General features: G+C 36.7%; 1 protein-coding gene and 2 long non-coding RNA genes across 3 annotated transcripts in view; 2 read left to right on the top strand and 1 right to left on the bottom strand.

Moving 5' to 3' along the window:
• The window catches only part of LOC113465741, a 94,753-nt gene extending 72,994 nt beyond the window's left edge, over positions 1 to 21,759 (bottom strand). The window contains exons 1-2 of the mRNA XM_026820503.1: positions 21,609 to 21,759; positions 20,853 to 20,956 (exon numbers count right to left, since the gene is read on the bottom strand). Of these exons, the coding sequence (XP_026676304.1) occupies positions 20,853 to 20,925 (73 nt within the window). The 5' untranslated portion in view covers positions 20,926 to 20,956; positions 21,609 to 21,759. The remainder of the gene's footprint in view (positions 1 to 20,852; positions 20,957 to 21,608) is intronic.
• Positions 13,549 to 14,859, top strand: LOC113465742. Its single transcript, XR_003390359.1, has 2 exons — positions 13,549 to 13,829; positions 14,816 to 14,859. It is a non-coding gene; the product is annotated as an uncharacterized LOC113465742 (long non-coding RNA).
• Positions 15,191 to 20,058, top strand: LOC108251857. The gene is made up of 3 exons (XR_001809388.2): positions 15,191 to 15,241; positions 19,365 to 19,426; positions 20,047 to 20,058. It is a non-coding gene; the product is annotated as an uncharacterized LOC108251857 (long non-coding RNA).
• Positions 21,760 to 22,159: the final 400 nt, after the last annotated feature.

Below are 22,159 nucleotides of genomic sequence, written 5' to 3'. Positions count from 1 at the left end.
TCAGCTTTCCTTTACGTTGAGGCCCACTTGTCGTTCGGAAAAAAATCATGTCGTGCGTAGTGGGAGCACTCATTTAAATTACATTCCCGTAAGATGGGTGATCTCTTCTTCAAGACTACGTTGGGTGGTCCACATGAGCACTTGTGTCTAGTGCCATATCGTGATTCAGATCAAGTAGGTAGACAAGTGGTGTCTCTTCTACATACCTTTCATTGTATATTCCATTCATGAGGGTACTTTTGCCTCTTGTGAGATCAAAGCACAGTAGTCACTTGTCAAGGCGTTTCAAGACAAAAGTTGTGACCTATTAGCTACCCACGATCTCCGGTCTTAACGTCAGCTATCACGATCCTAGAACATGGAATAGTTAAAAGTGAAATGCTCATAAATATAGTCAAACTCCAGCCACGGTCAATAGACAGTTTAAACTCCTACACCTAACACTTTGAGCGGAACGCGGGAACGAGGTAGGGCGGGAACGAGGAGGAACAATGGGGGCGGAACGCGGGAACGAGGTAGACTTTTGTGAGTGTGTGACGGCCTTGATGGTGATCATTGGGATAGTATCAAGGACATTTTGTGTCGTTCGAAAAAAAAAGAATCGTGTCTTGTGCAGTGGGAACACTCTCATTTAAATTACATTCCCTGCAAGGACATTTTGTGTCGTTCGAAAAGACTACGTTGGGTGGTCCACATGAGCACTTGTGTCTAGTGCCATATCGTGATTCAGATCAAGTTTGTAGACAAGTGGTGTCTCTTCCACATACCTTTCATTGTATATTCCATTCATGAGGGCACTTTTGCCTCTTGTCTTGGCATTGGTTTCCTTCAAGGTTGAATTTCTCCCCCGTTCTCTTCTGTATCCTGTTCTCGTGTATTGTTCGTTCTTCTATTCTCTTTCTACCAGTCTCTTCTAGAGTATTTTTTCTTTTACGAAGTCAATACTCAATAGTCTAACGAATTGAATTCGATGATTCTCCAGAACAGGGTTATAGACCAATAATTCCACTCGATTCACAGGTCCAATTCTCCACAGAACACTAGGATGTTCACCCCAATGTATTTATTGGAAATACAGGGAACAATGCACGTATTCAATTGAGTACAAGTCCTGAGTTATTGTTACGTCAGTGTGAATTTCCATGTGAATATTGTGTGTGATTGTTCTCCCGCAGTGATATTAGGTATGTCAGAGGATCTCCATCTTAGTTGTTATAGGTCTAGGTGCCTCAGTTGGGCGATGGGTCTTCATAAGTCAGGATTCCCTTTTCCTTGGGCTCTCGCAGTAGTCAGCTTTCCTTTACGTTGAGGCCCACTTGTCATTCGGAAAAAAATCATGTCGTGCGTAGTGGGAGCACTCATTTAAATTACATTCCCTGCAAGGACTTTTTGTGTCGTTCGAAAAAAAAAGAATCGTGTCTTGTGCAGTGGGAACACTCTCATTTAAATTACATTCCCTGCAAGGACTTTTTGTGTCGTTCGAAAAAAAAGCCCCAGGCGTATCCGTGGGGGGGGGGGGGGGGAGGCGAAAAAGTATACACCCCTGGGCGTGTTCTCCATGGGAACTAACTGCTTCCCTTCCTCTCTATGGGGTTTTCTCACCCTCCGCCCCTGTTTGTCAGTTACTGAAAAGGTGTATTTTCCTTTCGAGAAACTTTCATAATCGGAACCGGTTTCCTTTTGGAAACTGACATGAAGTCTGTACTAAACCATAGGAAATCTAACATGGAGCTCCATTGGTATCGGTTCCTTTTCTAAAGGAAAATACACCCAAAGTAGAAACTGAGTATTCAATCTGGATTGTGTAAGACCACCAAAAAATCGGCATATTAAATATATGGGTTTAGATTTTAGAGCTTCCCTTTTTGAAAATCTGACGGCACACCACTGAATGCCATTATGTAATTCACATGTTGGAAGCTTTGCTAATGTATTCAGATTTATGTTCAATGTTCCATATGGGGCAATGGTAATGGACTCTGGCTGCTATGCTTTTCGAGTGCGACTGTGGCCAAATCATCAAATGTGAGAGGACAAAAAAAAAAAAAAAAAACCACTTTTGTGGGGCGACTGTGGCCAAAACATCAAAAGTGGGAGGGAAAAAAAAAAAAAAAAAAATCCACTTAAGTTTGAATGTCAAATGAAGATTTGAGTACTGTGTCATTGATATTCCCTGTGTTCTGATTGGCTGACCTCCAACCACGTGTCCTAATGGTCGTCGGTCTTAATAACTGACCATGTGACACTTTGATAGGTACTTGATAACATGAGAACCTATCGAACTTAAAGGTGGCGAACACTCTCATTTAAATTACATTGCCTACAGGATATTCGGAAAAAAATCGGATGAAACTCACGACAAGTGGGAACGGACCTTCAGGATTAGCTGACGTTCTGATTTGATAACTAAATGCCCGCAGGGGATAGCCCTTTAGTTGTTATATATTAAACATACCAATACCTTAAATAATAATTAATCGTACCAAGTACGAATAACCTGTAACTTTCCGGTTGAGAGAGAAAAAAATTGATTTCCAATTTAAAATATTTACCTATAAAACTAACCAAAGAGAAAACACCAAAAAATAACCAACAGTTTTTAACTACTTTCGACTTCAACCAAAAACCAAAACCAAAAAACCACTCCATATCTTTCTCATCCACCCACGTCTGTCAAGTGCCTTCTCGACCTTTTGCGGAAAGCGTATATGCCGTCACCAAAAGGAGTCGTCCATCGCCATCTCTCAGTCTCTTCTATGACCGACCCAGGATGCCTCCTAGGGGACCGTCTCTGATAATTCTGCCCGAGAAACAACCGCCCTGTCCCCTCGTATCGCAGGCCGCAGGATGCCGCAGTTTGCCATCGCTGGGCGGGCCGCATGTCGCCCATGGTCTGTACTCGGTACATCATCATCAGTCTACTCCCAGTACTCTGTCCGCGGCAAGAAGATTCTTGCGGTGGTTTGCTAAATTGGGACAACGCAGTATCGACGATAAAACATCAGGTAAGAGATGGAAATTTATTTCAACCTGTCTTTCATCTCTCTTTGATTTCGGAATGATAAGTCCCCTCTATCAAACCTATTGGGGAAAAAATTGTTCGTTATTATCTGTGAACTCAATCACTGCCCTTCTGCCCTGAATTCGTTTTTGGTCTATAAAAGTTTATTTCAACCTGTCTTTATCCTGTCTTTCTTCTCTCTTTGATTTCGGAATGATAAGTCCCCTCTATCAAACCTATTGGGGAAAAAATTGTTTGTTATTATCTAAGAACTCAATCACTGCCCTTCTGCCCTGAATTCGTTCTTGGTCTCTACTAACTGCTGAGCCTGCAATCTTTGATCAGCCATTTACGCTCAGAAAACTCAGACCTTGTGTTACTTGTGTGACCGGAAAAGCTTCAGACCTAGGCCAGTCCGACCGTCTGAGTGACCTAGGCCTCGACTCACGCACAGACTGTCTGACACCGCGGTCTGTCAGAGTGTCTGAGAATGCTTGGAGAAGACGTAGTCGATACCCTTTACCGTAAGTTCCATATTTGGGGTCACCGTCACCCTCTTTTTTTCTACTCTTTCATATCCTATCTAACCTCTCCTCTCTTCTCGATCCCAAGCATCAGCAAAAGAGAAAAATTCTCTCCTAAGTCTTCTTCAACCTTATCTCTCCACCTCAACTTTGGCCTTCCTCTCTTTCTTACTGGCCTGCTCCACCAGCTACATAATAACTGACTGGCCCTCACCGGCCAAACATGACTTTATATGCACCGATTATCTCATAGATTCATTATATCAAGTGCCTGGTAACGTGGTGGTTTTGTGTGAAATTCCACTAAACTTGGCGACATTGAGAAAAATAATGAGAGATTTTTCAAACACGAATTGAAATGGGCAAACCTGTCTTGCTATTATATCAGTGAAGTCAGGTGGATAGGAGTTTTTTTAGTGCATATTTAGCTACATAATATTATGTTGCATATCAGCTGTTGCTGCATAATTGCATATTAGATATTAAGTTGTGAAATCGACTAGAACCAATAGATTAGGTAAAATCAAAGGATTTTGGCTAGACAAGAGAAAAAAAAGTTTTTTGTGTGGACGCATTGAAGGATTTGAAGGTGTTTGAAGGTGATGTTCATTTGCCTTAGTGTAGACTTGTGGATAGACACTGCTCTAAATGCTCTTAAGCTAGGTCCACACACAGTCGATGGCCGTCGATTGACGAGGTGAAATTATGTTGTCGAGGCAGTGTGGACGGTTTCAGTCATCGGTCGACGGCCGTCGACTATGTGTGGAGTGTGGACATAGCTTTAGAGCTTCTTATTTATTTTATTTTTGCTCTAGTTGTCACCAATTCAGCAATTTCATTACGCCCATCAGGTGTTGATCATTGCAAACTTAGAGACCAACTTGCCCACGCAACTTGCGTTTTAAATTCAATGTTTTTCCCCTTCGCCACCACACCCATTGTGGGTGGTTTTTTGACGAGATTTCTACGAGTATTCGTAACAGCAATACATATCGACTAAGTACTCTGTCCGCGGCAAGAAGATTCTTGCGGTGGTTTGCTAAATTGGGACAACGCAGTATCGACGATAAAACATCAGGTAAGAGATAGAAGTTTATTTATTTATTATATTTTTTTAAGAGTTTGACAGAGGGAACTGTAACTGCTAATAACTGTACTTTTTTAAGCGAATGCAAATATCAAGTTTTTTTTTAAAGAGGTTTGACAGAGGGAACTGTGACTGCTAGAGAAATCGAAGAGAGAAGGAAGACAGGATAGGAGAAAGCCAGCCGTTCCGAGAACGAACATTATCCCATCAGGATAAAAAAAAAAAACACATGTATTTTTTTGTTAAGAGGTTTGACAGAGGGAACTGTAACTGCTATGGTCTTATCGTCCCAAAATCAAGAGAGAAGGAATGGATAGGAGGAAAGCCAGCCGTTCCGAGAACGAACATTATCCCATCAGGATAAAATCCGCCCCGGGCGGGAATCGAACTCGCGGCCTAGCGCTTACAAGGCAGACGCACTACCAACTAAGCTAACTAGGCTGGCTTGAGATAGATAGAAGTTTATTTCAACCTGTCTTTATCCTGTCTTTCATCTCTCTTTGATTTCGGAATGATAAGTCCCCTCTATCAAACTATTGGGGAAAAAATTGTTCTTGTTATTATCTATGACCTCAATCACTGCCAGTGCCCTTCTGCCCTGAATTCGTTCTTGGTCTCTACTAACTGCTGAGCCTACAATCTTTGGTCAGCCATTTACGCTCAGAAAACTCAGACCTTGTGTTACTTGTGTGACCGGAAAAGCTTCAGACCTAGGCCAGTCCGACCGTCTGAGTGACTCACGCTCAGACTCTCTGACACCGCGGTCTGTCAGAGTGTCTGAGTATGCTTGGAGAAGACGTAGTCGATACCCTTTACCGTTCCGTAACCCAAAGAGCAAAATGCTAAATAAGAACGTCAAGATTCATCCTTATAAATTTGCGGTTTTTCAGAGGAACAGAAAAAAGAGTGAACCTGGGTTTCGAAATTTATGTGTAAGCAAGGAAAGCTAGATTCAAAGGCTTGCAAGGATTACAAACGAGAGTAATAAACTTTAGCCTTAATCTTGTATTTTCCTTTCTACTCTACTCCTGAAGTTCATAAAAAATAAATGCAATTCGAGTAGCGAAACACTAAAAGCATCAAGTAAAAAAACACTATCTACTCGTACCTAAGGTAGTTTAAATAGTGAACGCCGACCATCTATTTCAGCGCACTCCTAAAAAAATAGAGCATAGAGCACAAGACCTCAGAAAAAAGAGCAATTTATTACCAACATACAGAGCCGAGGCAATAACTAACCACTCTAGCTCACCTTTTAACCTTTTTTTATTATTTTCGTACAAACAAGATCTACTCAGCTCTCAGCATTAGTTGAAAGATAAGCTGATGTCTGGGGACCTACTTCACATCGAGGTTTTGCTGGTACAACACCAGAGTCTTTAGCGTTACGCAAGAAGATCCATATGTGGCTTAGTTTTAATAAATAGCATAATTATTATGCTATTAGACACAGTGGAAAAGAACACAAAAAGCGATCCCCTAAAACCAATATAATGCTATCAAATCCTCCAAAAACAATAAAATTACTATCAAACATATCAATTAAGTATGGGCGGCTGGTAAGGCATATGGTCAAAGATCACGCGTAATGCAATTTACATCCCATTTAACAAAATTGGATTGGTTTGCAAGCATTTAAAAATGATGATGATGATGCGCTCGTAAGAATTTAATAAAAATTATAAGTGATGATAATGATGAGTTGCATGAGAGCAAAAAACCTTTGTAACGAAAAAACCAAGGAAAAGAATACAAAAAATTTATAACTGTTCGAATTGTCGATTTTTAACGGAACAATCTTTGATTTTACTTAAATTTACTGAACCAATCCGTAACTTCACTACCTACTAATGCCAGCTTTTGCTTACTGGAGTATCCTAGAAAACCTGATGACCTATACAAAAATTTTTTTTTTTTTTTTTTTTTTTTTTACAAAATGAATGACAAGAAAATAGGTAAGGTCCATCTGGCCCAAATTTTGTCCCAAAAATAATAGCTGCATAGGCCCTAAAGGAAATCCAACTCACAGCCAGAAGCAATGGAGAAGATGTAATAAAACACAGTAATGTACTAAAAGATCTCGAAATAATCATGTTAAAGACCACCCGAGAATTAGAGTAGGTATACCCCTATGGCGTTACCAATCTGAAGGACACCTGGTAAAAGGAAACTGAGGATATGGTCCTGACAAAGTGATGACTGATACAGTTGATAGCATATTGCATGAGACACCCAGGGATAAAAAATAAAAAAAAAAAACCCCTATCCGGGATGCACAAAGAATACAAAAAAAATCTGGTGTGAACATCACACGACTTTCTATTGCATTTGCGGAATACGTATTTGAAAAAAAAAAAAAAAAAAAAAAAAAAAAAATGTCCCGAGTCCCGAGCCTGAGCCGCCTACGGCGGCCGATTTTTGGTCGAAAATTTCCTATCTTAAAATACTCCCCGTGTAATGAGAGATCATTAAAAAGTGTCCAAAAATTGAACTTTTTTTTTGAAAAATTTTCTAAGTCCAAAATCGACCGCCTACGGCGGCCAATTTTCGACCAAAAAGAGAGTTGAAATTTGGTATGTAGATGTCAAATGTGACAAGGATGCGACACGAAATTTTGGTTAAGACTGGTGCAACGGTTGGCGGCATTTTACCGCTTTTTGACGGTTTTCGGTGTAATTTAACAATATCTTGGGAATGGTATAAGCTTGAGACTTGAAATTTGGTATGTAGTTCACAAATGTGATAAGGATGCAACACAAAACGTTTGGTTGAGATGTTTGCTGCGCTTGGCGGTATTTTGACCGCTTTTGACAGATTTCGACCGTTTTTTGGCGGTTTTCAGCTATAGCGACAAAACGGTTAGAGATATTGTAAAAGTTAGGGTAAAAGAACACTCAAATAAGCATCATTCAATAGGATAAGGAAAGTCGTGTGATGTTCACACCAGATTTTTTACTTTCTATTACTACAGTTTAGCGGAGCTATACTAGTAATGAAAGTATTGCAATCGGTCCAAATTTTCAAAATCGGGAAATGGTTGGAAATATCCGTTTTGGGATCCCCTGATGTCAAAAAAGTGATTTTTAGCCCATGGTCTGTACGTATGTATGTACGCACGTACGTACGTACGTACGTACGTACGTACGTTACGTACGTACGTACGTTACGTACGTACGTACGTTACGTACGTACGTACGTTACGTACGTACGTACGTTACGTACGTACGTACGTTACGTACGTACGTACGTTACGTACGTACGTACGTTACGTACGTACGTACGTTACGTACGTACGTACGTTACGTACGTACGTACGTTACGTACGTACGTACGTTACGTACGTACGTACGTTACGTACGTACGTACGTTACGTACGTACGTACGTTACGTACGTACGTACGTTACGTACAGACCATGGGCTAAAAATCACTTTTTTGACATCAGGGGATCCCAAAACGGATATTTCCAACCATTTCCCGATTTTGAAAATTTGGACCGATTGCAATACTTTCATTACTAGTATAGCTCCGCTATACTGTAGTAATAGAAAGTAAAAAGAATGTTCCCCTTAGTACCAATAAATCTAGTCTCATCCTGGTTAAACAATAGGAATTCTTCCAGAAGATGATATAGATTCTCTGTTTTGTGCAAGAGGAAGAATAACTAAATCGATAATAGTACCTACTGATGATGATTGAGATATCAATGTTCATTTCGGATAATCAGAATCACATCCTGTAAAATTGAGAGCATTCGCAGATTTCCACTACATATTCGGGAATGTTCCCCTTAGTACCAATAAATCTAGTCTCATCCTGGTTAAACAATAGGAATTCTTCCAGAAGATGATATAGATTCTCTGTTTTTGTGCAAAAGGAAGAATAACTAAATCGATAATAGTACCTACTGATGATGATTGAGATATCAATGTTCATTCCGGATAATGACAAAGCATATCAGAATCACTTCCTGTAAAATTGAGAGCATTCGCAGATTCCCACTACATATTCGTGGATTGGGGTTATTCCTTTTGTGATCTTTAGAATGGTTTACAACGTTGCAAAACCTCAAAGACGGGTTTGTTTATCGGGTTCAAACTTGAGGGAATACCTGTGAATTTTGGCATCATTGTATTTTGTTCTTTCAAACTTTTTTACTCCCTTTTTTTCTGGTATGACCCTAATATTTGTTATTAAATTTTTGTTCAATGATCATGCTGGTAATGAGATTGTTCCGGTAGGTACCATAGAGTGATTCACAACTTACTACCACCATTGTAAACCTTGCTTTTTTTACGAGTATTCTAGGTACATAAGTATAGGTATGGATTATGTAGATTTGAAATTTGAAAGACACACAAAGAATCGTAGGAGCATTTGTTACTCCCAATTTCTCACTTAGGTATATTTGCTACAGAGAGCCCGATTTGAAGGCATATGTAGGTACATGAAACCGGATGGATGTACATAGGTACCTCATAAAAATACTTGATAAAATCGGATGGATGTCCCTCATAAAAATACTTGGACTCGAACCACCAACCTTCAGATACAAAGTCCACCCCACTAACCACTAAAGTTTGGTGAATTTATAATTTTCGATACCAAAATAAAGCATAAAAAAGCTGTCAAACGCTAGATTTTTGAACGCCTTAAGTATTGTAGACAGGAACTAAAACCCACGCTTAATACTCGACATTTGATCTCCTTATTGTAGAAATGTAGACGGTGTAGACAGGAACTAAAACCCACACACGAATCAAAAGTCAAATCTAATCAGAACTCATTGATAATCTAATGCAAATCATCTAGACCGGTCGCCAAGTCTGATTAATTATGAATTTCATGATCCAGATTTTGTCTGAATGTGATTACTCCAGAATTCCAGATTCTGATGCATATGTAGCTATAACTTCTGTTTTTGGAAACCGGGATATGAAAATAGCTATACTTAATAAGAATAGGTAATTAAGAAAAGCTTACGTAGGTAAGTACCTTATCTAGTATACCTTTCAGTTAGGACAAAAACCGCTAAATTTGAAATCACATAAACAAAACAACAAAAATTCACAAAAACAAATTTGGTAAACAAATTATTGATCAATGATGATATTAATTCAAATTATATTTTTATTTATTGAAAGGCACTTTTCAATGTTGATAACGAAAATATTTGAAACAAATACTTAATATACTTAAAAAATAACCAATGGATTAAATGTGTGATAGATAGGTAAGTAAGTAATTAACGTATGGTAAATGTATATTATTTAAAAAAACAAGTTGGAAAAAATAAACAACGTAATTTAAGCGAAAATGAAAATTTAATTTATTTAAAATGGTTGGCATTAAAAACAATGCCGTTTTAAATACGTATGTAGGTACACACAAACAACACGTCAGTTATCTTTTTAATTACTAATGGACTAATTTTTATTGGTAGGTAATTAGATATTTAGCAAATTAATTATATTTAAAAAATAAGGCCTGGGCCTTGGGACAACCCAGTGATCAGACTTGGCCTTAATGTATGATATCACTACATTCATGGGCTGACTTTTTGAGGAGGATCTAGTATACCTTTCAGTTAGGACAAAAACCGCTAAATTTGAAATCACATAAACAAAACAAGAAAAATTCACACAAAAACTAATTTGGTAAACAAATTATTGATCAATGATGATACTAATTCAAATTATATTTTTATTTATTGAAAGGCACTTTTCAATGTTGATAACGAAAATATTTGAAACAAATAATATACTTAAAAAATAACCAATGGATTAAATGTGTGATAAATAGGTAAGTAAGTAATTAACGTATGGTAAATATAGGTATCTAAAAAAATCGGTGAAATTTTTCAAAATGAAAAAAAAAAAAAAAAAATCGGGAATTTATATATTTTTTTATTTAAAAAATAATAACCCGGTTCGACGTAAAAAAAAATGTCACCTAGAAATCTTTTGACATTTTTTTCGCACACTGAAACTGAAGACTGAACTGAACAGTTTGTGATAAAGTACGCACACAAGAACTAGTTACCAATAATAGCAATACACAAATGGCAATGATAACTGATAACACAAAACACAAACCGGTGTACAACAACTTGGAACTTGGGATACCCAAAGGAAGAAAAAAACAACAATACTCTGAAGCCTTCATGATCATGTAATTTTTGCCCCGCTAGACTTTTTTCTGTGAGGGTATCTAAAGTCACAGATTTACACTAACAAACCCACAAGCCCACAAGCTTTGAAGCATTGAAAGGTGAAATTGTAAGTCGCATCAACGAGATACAGCCTGATTTCCTCGAATTCGTCATCGAAAATTTCGTCAAAAGGGAATGAATGTATCATCAAAGTCGAGGAGGTTATTTGTCTGATTATTGCTCCATATAAAATTTCAGAATGTTTACTTCCCAAATCATCTAAGAAGTTTATTTTATTCCACGGAGAACCATGCTTTATTAAACAATCAAATCTTGCGTTCTTATTGGGACACCCTTTATATGTGTGTATTGGCTCCTAAAGGGTTAAGATATCTACTCAGTGATAATATTGTTATTTACATCACTCTCTTTTCATGAGCTGATTGTAGCTGTAGAGTTTGAAGAAAGGAGTTTCTTTGACATATGATGTAGGTACCTACCTATGTAGATGACAAAATAATGCTTGGTATTAAATTTTCTTTCTTCTTTTCTTTCCATTATTTTTCAGTACCTTAAAAACAACAAAAATAAAGATAAAATAACAAAAATAAATGTAAATTTATGATTGTTATTTCTTGGACTTGATGTGTACGAACAACCTGCTAAGAAACATTTCTGCTATGTTAAGAACAGCCTGCAATGACGTATTTGTCCCTCACAATACAAGGGGGCATAAGCCACATTTTGAATTTTACGGGAGAGCAAAAACAAACTTTTGTATGCAATAATAATATGGCTTAAGTATGCCAGTTTTAAAAATATAAATTACTACTCAGGATTGGGTAAATGCTTGTTTGAGACACAAGAATCTAGCATACAAGTACTCTTTTGAACAAATAAAATCAAATTTGAAAATTTGTGACTTGCCTATGCCCCTTTGTTTGTTTGTTTGTTTGTTCATTTGTTATGTTTAACAAGCTATTTAAAAGTTCAGGATTCTTGTGTAGCTAAAGAGTTTTAGTTATTTATGCCTCTTTGTGTTCTGAGGGACAATGTGTGTTTTGTGTTTTTTTTAATTTATGATTGTTATTTCTTGGACTTGATGTGTACGAACAACCTGCTAAGAAACATTTCTGCTATGTTAAGAACAGCCTGCAATGACATATTTGTCCCTCACAATACAAGGGGGCATAAGGCACATTTTGGAATTTTACGGGAGAGCAAAAACAAACTTTTGTATGCAATAATAATATGGCTAAATTATGCCAGTTTAAAAATATAAATTACAACTCAGGATTGGGTAGATGCTTGTTTGAGACACAAGAATCTAGCATACAAGTACTCTTTAAAACAAATAAAATTAGATTTGAAAATTTGTGACTTGCCTATGCTCCTTTGTTTGTTTGTTCATTTGTTATGTTTAACAAGCTATTTAATTGTTTGATTTTAAACTCAAAAGTTCAGGATTCTTGTGTAGCTAAAGAGTTTTAGTTAATTATTTCCTCTTTGTGTTCTGAGGGACAATGTGTGTTTTCATAAAAGACATTGTTGACCCCCCGCCAACACAGTGTTTGTTGTGTAACAAGAGACTAGTGGCTGTGGGAGGGGGAGAGAGACCAAGGGAGTAAGGAAGGAAGAATACACTTTAGGGGGAGTGGGAGATGAAGGAAGAAAAGACAGGATGGAGGAACAGGAAGAGACACTGAGGGGAAAAGAAGGATGAAGACGCTATTGGGAAGGAGAGAGGAAGAAAGTCCAAGTGGGTGGGAAAGGAAGAATAGACTTTAGGGGGGTAAACGAGGAAGGAAAAAAAACACTTTAGGGACTCTTTATTTTAACAAATCAGACAAAACCTAGAAATCGAATTTCACCGATGCGATGGGGTGAAAATTCTTATTTCCTAGTTCATCAATTCTATTTTACGAGATTTCCCAAGATGATCAAATTTATGTCCTGGAATTTTCCTTGATAAATCAATACTATTGTTGGAATTTCCTGTAAGTTTCGAGCGGAAAACTGACCTCGTTCCCTAAATACGAAAGTTCGAAAGCTCCTTCTCCACCTCTGGAGGAAAAACAAGGAACAAGCCAGAAACCTTGTTTTCTTTCTTCTTCGTTTCAGAATTAAAAATCAGCAAAACTTGGCACGACGCGATTAACCCCATACTGCACTTTCCTGTAAGTAGGTAACCCTAGGTTTACGGTGTCTTAAAATAACAACAATAATAAAAAATAGAGTTAAAAGTCCCTGTATGACTGTAAGGGCTTTATTAGTAACAGGGGTTCGATAGAGGGCACTGTAACAACAGGAGGTTCTATCGTCCCGAAATCGAAGAAAGAGAGGATAAAAGAGAGCCAGCCGTGTTTGACATAAAGTTCAATCCGGCCAGAAATTGAACCCGTGACCTTGAGCTTACAAGGCAGACGCGCTACCAACCAAGCCAACTAGGCTGGCCTGTGTATCTTTATACAAACCCTTTCTGTTTCAGCAGGTTTTTTTTCCCCATTTATGAAAATGAAACGAACATGTAAAACGCATTCATACAACACCAACTGACCACAAAGGGCTAAAGAAAATAAAAAGCTTTCAGATAAAAGCGTTCACAGGGAAACTAAAAGGCACAGCAATAAAAATCTGGGTTAAATCATCAACGTTGGTAGATTCAGCGACCAAAACTGGCCCTCAGCAGACCCTGTATAATTTGCTCAAAAAAATGTAAACAAAGAACTACCAACGTTTGTAGATTCAGGGTGGTAATTTTCAAGATATTAATTCTGCAGGTAATCATATTTATGAGACAAAATTTAAAAGTTTTTGGGATTGCTTAGGCATTCTGTAGGTGCTTTTTTTTCTCCAAATCACAGAACCACTAATTCAATTGATCACAGTAAAATCTAAATAGACGTAATCAAGTACTTCTTTTGGGGTCCTTGTTTTTCTACTTCATCCCTCGTATTTAAATGGCAAGTCCCCCACAAAGACCCCAAGAGTGATCTAATAATATTTATGAACCCTTGAATGACTTGGGCACTGCCTCCCCCTAAAGAACCATTTTATCCCATTACCAGTAAGTACCTATAACCTAGTGTTTCAACTGTTTCTATCTAAAAGTGAAATTACTTGACTGTAGGGGGGGGGACACTGAAAGAGAATAGTAAACAAGATGCACTGACGTTTCCTATGATGCACTATTCCTCGTATGTGATAAGAGAAAAGGTTGGATCAAAAGCCAAAGAGAGTCAAGTGTGAAATGCTAATGGTAGGTAGCTACACAATCATGCTCCAACTTGGACTGTGACTACAAAACCTGGCCTGGCTGATACGACTGTTCCCTGGGGATAAAAAACAGGACTATTACCGAGATAAAAGGAAGCAAGTAGAAATCACTGCACGGTCGATCTATTAATCCAGAAAAATTAAAAATCATAAATCAACCAAAATTGAAGAAGAAGACGAGAAAAAAAAGAACTGCTGGGGCCCCGTAGTGAAATGGGTCCGGGGCAACCCCCCTGTGACCCAGCCCTGACATTGGGTTGTGAAATTCCTGAGAAAATCCCACAGTTTTTGAAAAAGTCCCACAGTCTTGAGGGATATTAGGGGCTCCTTCCTCTTTAGTGTGCTGCTCCGCCGAATGGTGCTGTTTTAAAGACGAAAGTCACTAATTTTTTATTGGCTGCACCCTGGCGCGGGGGCCAGTTGTCCATTGCCGAATTTGCCGATCGTCGCAATTGATGTGTAGGTAGAAAGATGGAAATAGAAAATGAAAATTTCGAAAGACTTTTATTATACTGTTGATAATTTCTTGTCCTGCTTGTCCATTGTCTGGCTGAAATCAGATCCATCCCATCGGGCAGATCGGGCTTTTTTTCACTTGGGTGATTTCAGCTGGTGTTGGTAACATTGTTTATGACAAAAAGTTGCTAACTTCACGTGTGTACATTCATGATTTTCATATCAGCTGATTTCAAATCAAGTGTTTGGATTAAATTTTTCCTTTCATTTCCTTTTTCCTCTCGGATTTTGGATTTCTCATCTATTTTCTGTGATTTAAAGTTTTATCTTGGGATTACCCTTTCAAGATAATCCACGGAACACCAGAAAAAGTCAGGAAATACACCCTTTAAAAATTCAATCGAGTGACAATATAAAAGTCTAGACATTTTAAACATCAGTTCAAAGTGATTGATGTTGAATCATACTTGGGTAAGTAGAAATAAGAAATAATCAGTCTGATTGATCATGTAATCATCTAGGAAAGTAACAAAGAAGAGTAGAGAACAGAAAAAGTCAGGAAATACACCCTTTAAAAATTCAATCGAGTGACAATATAAAAGTCTAGACATTTTAAACATCAGTTCAAAGTGATCTCTGCTACTTGAAGAACAATAGTTAAAAGTTAAAAATTCAATCGAGTGACAATATAAAAGTCTAGACATTTTAAACATCAGTTCAAAGTGATTGATGTTGAATCATACTTGGGTAAGTAGAAATAAGAAATAATCAGTCTGATTGATCATGTAATCATCTAGGAAAGTAACAAAGAAGAGTAGAGAATTAGAGATCTCTAAATTGAACTTTCATAAGTTTATTAATCTCAATGATTTTGCATTGAGTTTATTGGTAAGTCTATTTGTTATTTTGTTCCTGTCCATTATTGTGTAACAAACACTCTCTGCTAGCTTGAGAACCGAAGAGTTCCAGTCCCCCATTCCATAGAACTTAACATTTTGCTATACTTATGATGTTATATTAGTTTCACAGAAGAAAAAGGATAAAAGCGTTCACAGGGAAACTAAAAGGCACAGCAATAAAAATCTGGGTCATTAGGGCACCCCGCTACATGAAACGATTTGTTTCCAGTATGGTAACATTGGTAACCAGTTAGAATAATATTCAAATTGAACGAACAAAGTGAAATCTTTAGTTTTAACTCGACGATTCTGCAATCTGTTTGTTTCACCATAAATCTCGAACGGGGTCTTTTTTTTCTCCTACTTTGACGAAATTTGGCAAACATATTGGACACATAAACGAAATTTTTGGTCGCATGGAGTATTGGCTTGGGCCCCTAGAGGCTCTTATACAGAACACCAAACCAATAATTGGGTTATACTGAGCACCAAAAGAATAAAATTCATATTTTTCTTACTTTTCGGATTATTTATTATTTTTGACGATCTTTACGAAAAAAATACATTTGGACAGTTATATTTTTCATGAGAATCATCAATTGGGTTATACTGAGCACCAAAACAATAAAATTAATATTTTTCTTATTTTTAATTCTTAATTAGTAGAACCTATGGTCCAAGTCATGAAACTAAAATCCCATGTAAGTTACCAAGGGCATCTAGACACCAAACACCCTATAGCAAGTGTAGCATGCTACTACTACCTTCAGTAAAATACAGTACCTATGCAGCTTGAATATGTGCAAAGTGTACAGCTGTCTCAAAGGTGATCTGATTACTATCTTTCAATGCACTTTCAACTTTCTAAAGAGGAACTTTGCAATCCAATAAGTATAAGTAGCGAAAATGTAGGTATTTCTTATTGGAAATGATGGGGTACAGGCACTATCATAGGAGGTTGAGGGGTGAGTAGATACGTGGGATTTTTTTTCCCCGAGTAAGTAAAGGGAAAGAAAAATTCCCTCTTTGTTTTGTGAATTATTTTTACGAGCAACTACCTCTAAGTAAGTAAAACCGAGGATACTAAACATATCATCGCATATTGAAAGCTTTAGCAGGGTTGTCCAACCTTAGCAGTGTACAGCTGTCTCAAAGGTGATCTGATTACTATCTTTCAATGCACTTTCAACTTTCTAAAGAGGAACTTTGCAATCCAATAAGTAGGTATATGTAGCGAAAATGTAGGTATTTCTTATTGGAAATGATGGGGTACAGGCACTATCATAGGAGGTTGAGGGGTGAGTAGATACGTGGGATTTTCCCCCGAGTAAGTAAAGGGAAAGAAAAATTCCCTCTTTGCTTTGTGAATTATTTTTACGAGCAACTACCTTTAAGTAGGTAAGTAAAGCCGAGGATACTAAACACATCATCGCATATTGAAAGCTTTAGAGTTTAGATTAGATCAAAATATAATAAGTATTGCACATTGCATACACAAATAGATACCAGGCGTTCATAAAAACCAAGTCCAAAGAAATATTGATTTCATCGTTCCACCTTTTCATAACAACTTTTGAAAACAAGGCTGTTGTTGATGAGTAGCCCGCCAAGTAAACAGGAGTACGCGGTTTCGAATCCTGAGGAGGCATATAATTTTATCCCAAAATTTCTCAAATAATTTCACGACATAATTGAGCCCAAACGGTTACTTAATTATAGAATTTTAGGATTCTTTTAAACTTTCTTCATTTTATGACTTGACTTTGACTTAGATTCAAATCACCCATCTCCGAATCTGAAGTAACCACTATTTTACTACTACAGAGGTTGGTTCAAAGGGTTATTTTTTATTATATTACAGGTGGAACATTGAATATCATTCAGTTGGTGATTGGACGCAAAAGCCCGAACTGCTTGCATAGGACTGAAGTCCCTTTACTCCAACAGTAGGCTACCTACTACTATTACTATAAATTCTCAAATATTGTAAGTAAGGATAAAATTCCATACCTCGGCTGGGATTGAACCCAGGTCCTCCTGTTTACCAGGCGAGCGTCTTGACCACTACACCACCGAGGCAGGTTGACCACTACACCACCGAGGCAGTTAAGTTCAGTTCAGGTGTTACAGTTTTCAAATTTTCAAAGTGACGTGAGTTTGTGAGTCACACTGTGTTGCACATTATGAATTATTGAATATCATTCAGTTGGTGATTGGACGCAAAAGCCCGAACTGCTTGCATAGGACTGAAGTCCCTTTACTCCAACAGTAGGCTACCCACTACTATTACTATAACTTCTCAAATATTGTAATAAAATTCCATACCTCGGCTGGGATTGAACCCACGTCCTCCTGTTTACCAGGCGAGCGTCTTGACCACTACACCACCAAGGCAGGTTGACCCACTACACCACCGAGGCAGTTAAGTTCAGTTCAGGTGTTACAGTTTTCAAATTTTCAAAGTGACTGTGAGTTTGTGAGTCACACTGTGTTGCACATTATGAATGTCTCAAGTCCAATAACGTGATGCTTTGTTTGCTAGGCTTGTGGATGCACTGGAGCCAAACAACTTCATCAGATATGGAAAAGGAAAGAGTAACAACCTGCCTGTTATGTGATAATGTACAAGTTCCTTACAGTACATCATAGTTTTCCTTGCACAGTACATTGTAGTTTTTGTACTGTTTGTACAGTACCTACAGCATAAAGTTAACCCTTTGTGACAAGAAAGAAATGTGGAAAGAGTAGAGAATTAGAGATCTCTAAATTGAACTTTCATAAGTTTATTAATCTCAATGATTTTGCATTGAGTTTATTGGTAAGTCTAAATGTGGAAAAAAAATAGAGACATTTTGTTAGGTACTTGTGAAATTTATCATATCAAAAGCAAGGAAGGAATGGTGAGAAAAAAAAAAAGATTTATTGAAAAGTAGCAGTTGAGATTTAGTTTACAGAGTAGGTGGTTAAATTGATTCACGATAGGTACAGGAAACATCATAAAAGAAATAATGCAAAAGAGGACTTTTTGGGATAATTTATGTTCAGGACTAAGTTGGGATCTGATTTTTCTTCTTCTTCTTCTTCTTCTTCTTCTTCTTCTTCTTCACCTGGCTTTTGTCTTGTTCTGTTGGGTGTAACTCTTACGGAATCACATACATTACGTAACTTGCAACATTAAGTAAATAAAGGGTGTCCCAATAAGAACGCAAGATTTGAAACGGTCATAACTTTGTTATGACTTGTTTTATTTGCCCAATCTTTGACAGATTGATTGTGAACATATCAAAATTAGTCATCATGGTGCACTAAACCTAATAAAATCTACACATCATCACTTTTGCGCAATAATTTGCCTAGTCGAAATCGTGTCATTTTCCGTTTTGCACTAAAAGAAAACGTAATCTCCCTTCAAAGTACCAAGATTTTGTTGTTAACAGATTTGTTTCAGTCATCAAAAAGCCATCTGGTGATTAAGTTGTTGATTGTTCTTCAGATATCCAAGCCTATGATCCCTCATCAGCTACTGGCAATACTTTGTCTGATCAAGTAAATTCGGTTGATGTATCTCTGGATGGAGAATCAAAGCCCTGTCAAATTCCATCTACTACCGATGGAGATCTTCTTGTGGTAAGTCTATTTGTTATTTTGTTCCTGTCCATTATTGTGTAACAAACACTCTCTGCTAGCTTGAGAACCGAAGAGTTCCAGTCCCCCATTCCATAGAACTTAACATTTTGCTATACTTATGATGTTATATTAGTTTCACAGAAGAAAAAGGTGATTGATTATTCAGAAGCCATGACAGTGAAAAAGAAAGCTCATTTTTGTGTTTAACCTAACCCTATAATAACACTGGTCACTGCTTGTTTGTGACAGCCACTTTCTGTAGCAATTTTCCATTGACGTGACTTCTGAACAAGTACTGAGTAATGAATAACTAATGGCATATTCAATATTGTTTTATTTTTCAGCATCATTAGAAGTAAACATGGCAGACATTCACGACAGTAAATTAAAAAGATATTTCAGTGATGTAAGTCATTTTAACATAATGATTCTATTGTTCTCCTTCCTTATCAATTATTTTCCTATTCTGGACTGATAACGAAATCTAATTTGCGGTCCAGAAAACTTGGAAGTTCCAAGTTGTTACTAGCAAGTGCTAGTTGATTGTGTTTTAATACAGGTTTAGAAAGATAATGAAATTGTTTAATTTTCCATTTGGTTTGCCCAACAAAAAATCATGCAAAGTTGCAAAATTTGTGCTTATGGTAAGTAAATATTTGGAAGTAAACAGGAGTACGCGGTTTCGAATCCTGAGGAGGCATATAATTTTATCCCAAAATTTCTCAAATAATTTCACGACATAATTGAGTCCAAACGGTTACTTAATTATAGAATTTTAGGATTCTTTTAAACTTTCTTCTACATTTTATGACTTGACTTTGACTTAGATTCAAATCACCCATCTCCGAATCTGAAGTAACCACCATTCTACTACTACAGACAAAAAAAAAAAAAAAAAAAAAACAGAATGAAAATATCAATTTGGCATTACTTTACATTACACCAATGTAGGTAGGTATAATGTCAATCATTAAATTTAAGTGATAGATACTTAAATGATATTGTTTTATTTTCCATGCTTCTCAGTATGCACACCCTGAAAAAACAAAATCAAATCTTGCGTTCTTATTGGGACACCCTTTATATGCGTGTATTGGCTCCTAAAGGGTTAAGATATATCTACTCAATGATAATATTGTTATTTACATCACTCTCTTTTCATGAGCTGATTGTAGATGTAGAGTTTGAAGAAAGGAGTTTCTTTGACGTATGATGTAGGTACCTACCTATGTAGATGACTTGGTATTTAATTTTCTTTCTTCTTTTCTTTCCATTATTTTTAAGTACCTTAAAAATAACAAAAATAAAGATAAAATAACAAAAATAAAGATAAATTTATGATTGTTATTTCTTGGACTTGATGTGTACGAACAACCTGCTAAGAAACATTTCTGCTATGTTAAGAACAGCCTGCAATGACATATTTGTCCCTCACAATACAAGGGGGCATAAGGCACATTTTGGAATTTTACGGGAGAGCAAAAACAAACTTTTGTATGCAATAATAATATGGCTAAATTATGCCAGTTTAAAAATATAAATTACAACTCAGGATTGGGTAGATGCTTGTTTGAGACACAAGAATCTAGCATACAAGTACTCTTTAAAACAAATAAAATTAGATTTGAAAATTTGTGACTTGCCTATGCTCCTTTGTTTGTTTGTTCATTTGTTATGTTTAACAAGCTATTTAATTGTTTGATTTTAAACTCAAAAGTTCAGGATTCTTGTGTAGCTAAAGAGTTTTAGTTATTTATGCCTCTTTGTGTTCTGAGGGACAATGTGTGTTTTGTGTTTTTTTTAACACATGCATGAGTGAATGAAATCCTTACCTTGTTCAGTGTGGTGAGGTTGACACGAGGGATCAGATGGGGTTGGCTCGGATGTACTGGGCTCAACTCCCATCAGGGTCCCATCCAAGCAGTCGGTCTCCAGTCTGTAAAACAAGATGAGTTATTAATTTGGTTTGGAAAAAGATGTAAAATTAAAGTATTACTTATATATATTATGTTTGTAAAGTCACAAGGGAAAAGGTATCAAAACATACATAAATATACACGTGTTTTTCCATCATGAGAGAAAGATGACCAACCACTAATCAAATTCAATATCTGTACTTTACTCTCCAAGCTTTAGTAGGTAGGCATTATCTGGCCAAATTATCAAACAAAAAAGAATCTAATATTTTTGGCAGGGATTCAAACCTGGTACCTGGCATACACTTTTTTAAAACTACTGTGCTGTCAAGGCAGTTGATAGCATAGCAATCAAGCTTACACTTTCTAAAGTGACTAAGACAATAAATAAATAAATAAATAAAATGTGACAGGAAAGATGACCAACCACTAATCAAATTCAATATCTGTACTTTACTCTCCAAGCTTTAGTAGGTAGGCATTATCTGGCCAAATTATCAATCAAAAAAGAATCTAATATTTTTGGCAGGGATTCAAACCTGGTACCTGGCAGACACTTTTTTAAAACTACTGTGCTGTCAAGGCAGTTGATAGCATAGCAATCAAGCTTAAACTTTCTAAAGTGACTGAGACAATAAATAAATAAATAAAAAAAAATGTGACAATACATACCTTGCAGTGTTTGTCCCTGAGCTCTCAAAACAATGGTTCAAATCCAAGAAAGAAGACACTTTAAAAAACTTTGTACAAACACAAAAATCAAGGTCCGATATTTTTAAGAATTGAGAATAAATTACCAATGTTGGGTCTAGAAACCCAACTAAAAAGTTAAAATATTACTTGGATGTATTTCTTACCTAGATATCTAGATATTATTTATTTGTTATTATTACATATTTATTTTTCGAGGATTTGGAAAAGTAGGTTAGGACTAAAAGTAGGTAACTGGTAACAGCCTTAACTTCAATAATTCTGTTTCGTAAATTGACCCTTGAATATTTTACCGTTTTTGGTACCTGCTTTAACTCTTCATTGGTGATGATAGCATAAGATAACAGCCCTCTTAGCTGTTAAATGTAATTTGCTTTTCCCACTGTCCATAATCTTGCAATTATTTATTCTTCTTAGTAAGGCAAAGAATAAGTAGGTAACAGAAGGACTGAGTCCAAGGATATCTTTTTTATAAGTAAATTCTGTCACTTTCTGTGTTACAATTTCCTAAA

Source organism: Diaphorina citri, unplaced genomic scaffold (genome assembly GCF_000475195.1).
Source record: "Diaphorina citri unplaced genomic scaffold, Diaci psyllid genome assembly version 1.1 scaffold153, whole genome shotgun sequence".
NCBI classification, from domain to species: Eukaryota; Metazoa; Arthropoda; class Insecta; order Hemiptera; family Psyllidae; genus Diaphorina; species Diaphorina citri.
The sequence above is the reverse complement of the archived record's forward strand: the minus strand, read 5'-3'. Positions and strand labels throughout refer to the sequence as shown.